The 220-nt window shown below is 70.5% G+C and overlaps 1 protein-coding gene across 1 annotated transcript in view; it reads left to right on the top strand.

Moving 5' to 3' along the window:
- Positions 1-168, top strand: part of RNF215 (ring finger protein 215) — a gene marked incomplete at both ends in the record, with an annotated part of 2871 nt that extends 2703 nt beyond the window's left edge. The window contains 1 exon segment of the mRNA XM_010293220.1: positions 66-168. Within this exon segment, the coding sequence (XP_010291522.1) occupies positions 66-168 (103 nt within the window).
- Between the last annotated feature and the right edge of the window lie 52 nt (positions 169-220).

The following is a 220-nucleotide window of genomic DNA, read 5'->3' as shown; positions in this document are numbered from 1 at the left end:
CCGCCGGCTGTCACTGTGCCCCCGTCCAGTTCCACCCAGCCTGCCCTAGGCCGTTCTGCCTGCAGTGGCTGCGGGTGCTGCCCTGCTGCCATGAGTTCCACCGGGACTGCGTGGACCCCTGGCTCCTCCTGCAGCAGACCTGCCCGCTCTGCAAGCGCAACATCCTGGGTGAGCGCCGCGTTTCTGCCGGGGCAAGGGCTGGGGCGGAGTTGGAGCCCCC

The sequence above is a fragment of the Phaethon lepturus genome, unplaced genomic scaffold, assembly GCF_000687285.1.
Source record: "Phaethon lepturus isolate BGI_N335 unplaced genomic scaffold, ASM68728v1 scaffold37508, whole genome shotgun sequence".
Lineage (NCBI taxonomy): Eukaryota > Metazoa > Chordata > Aves > Phaethontiformes > Phaethontidae > Phaethon > Phaethon lepturus.
This window is presented reverse-complemented; position numbering and strand designations above follow the sequence as displayed.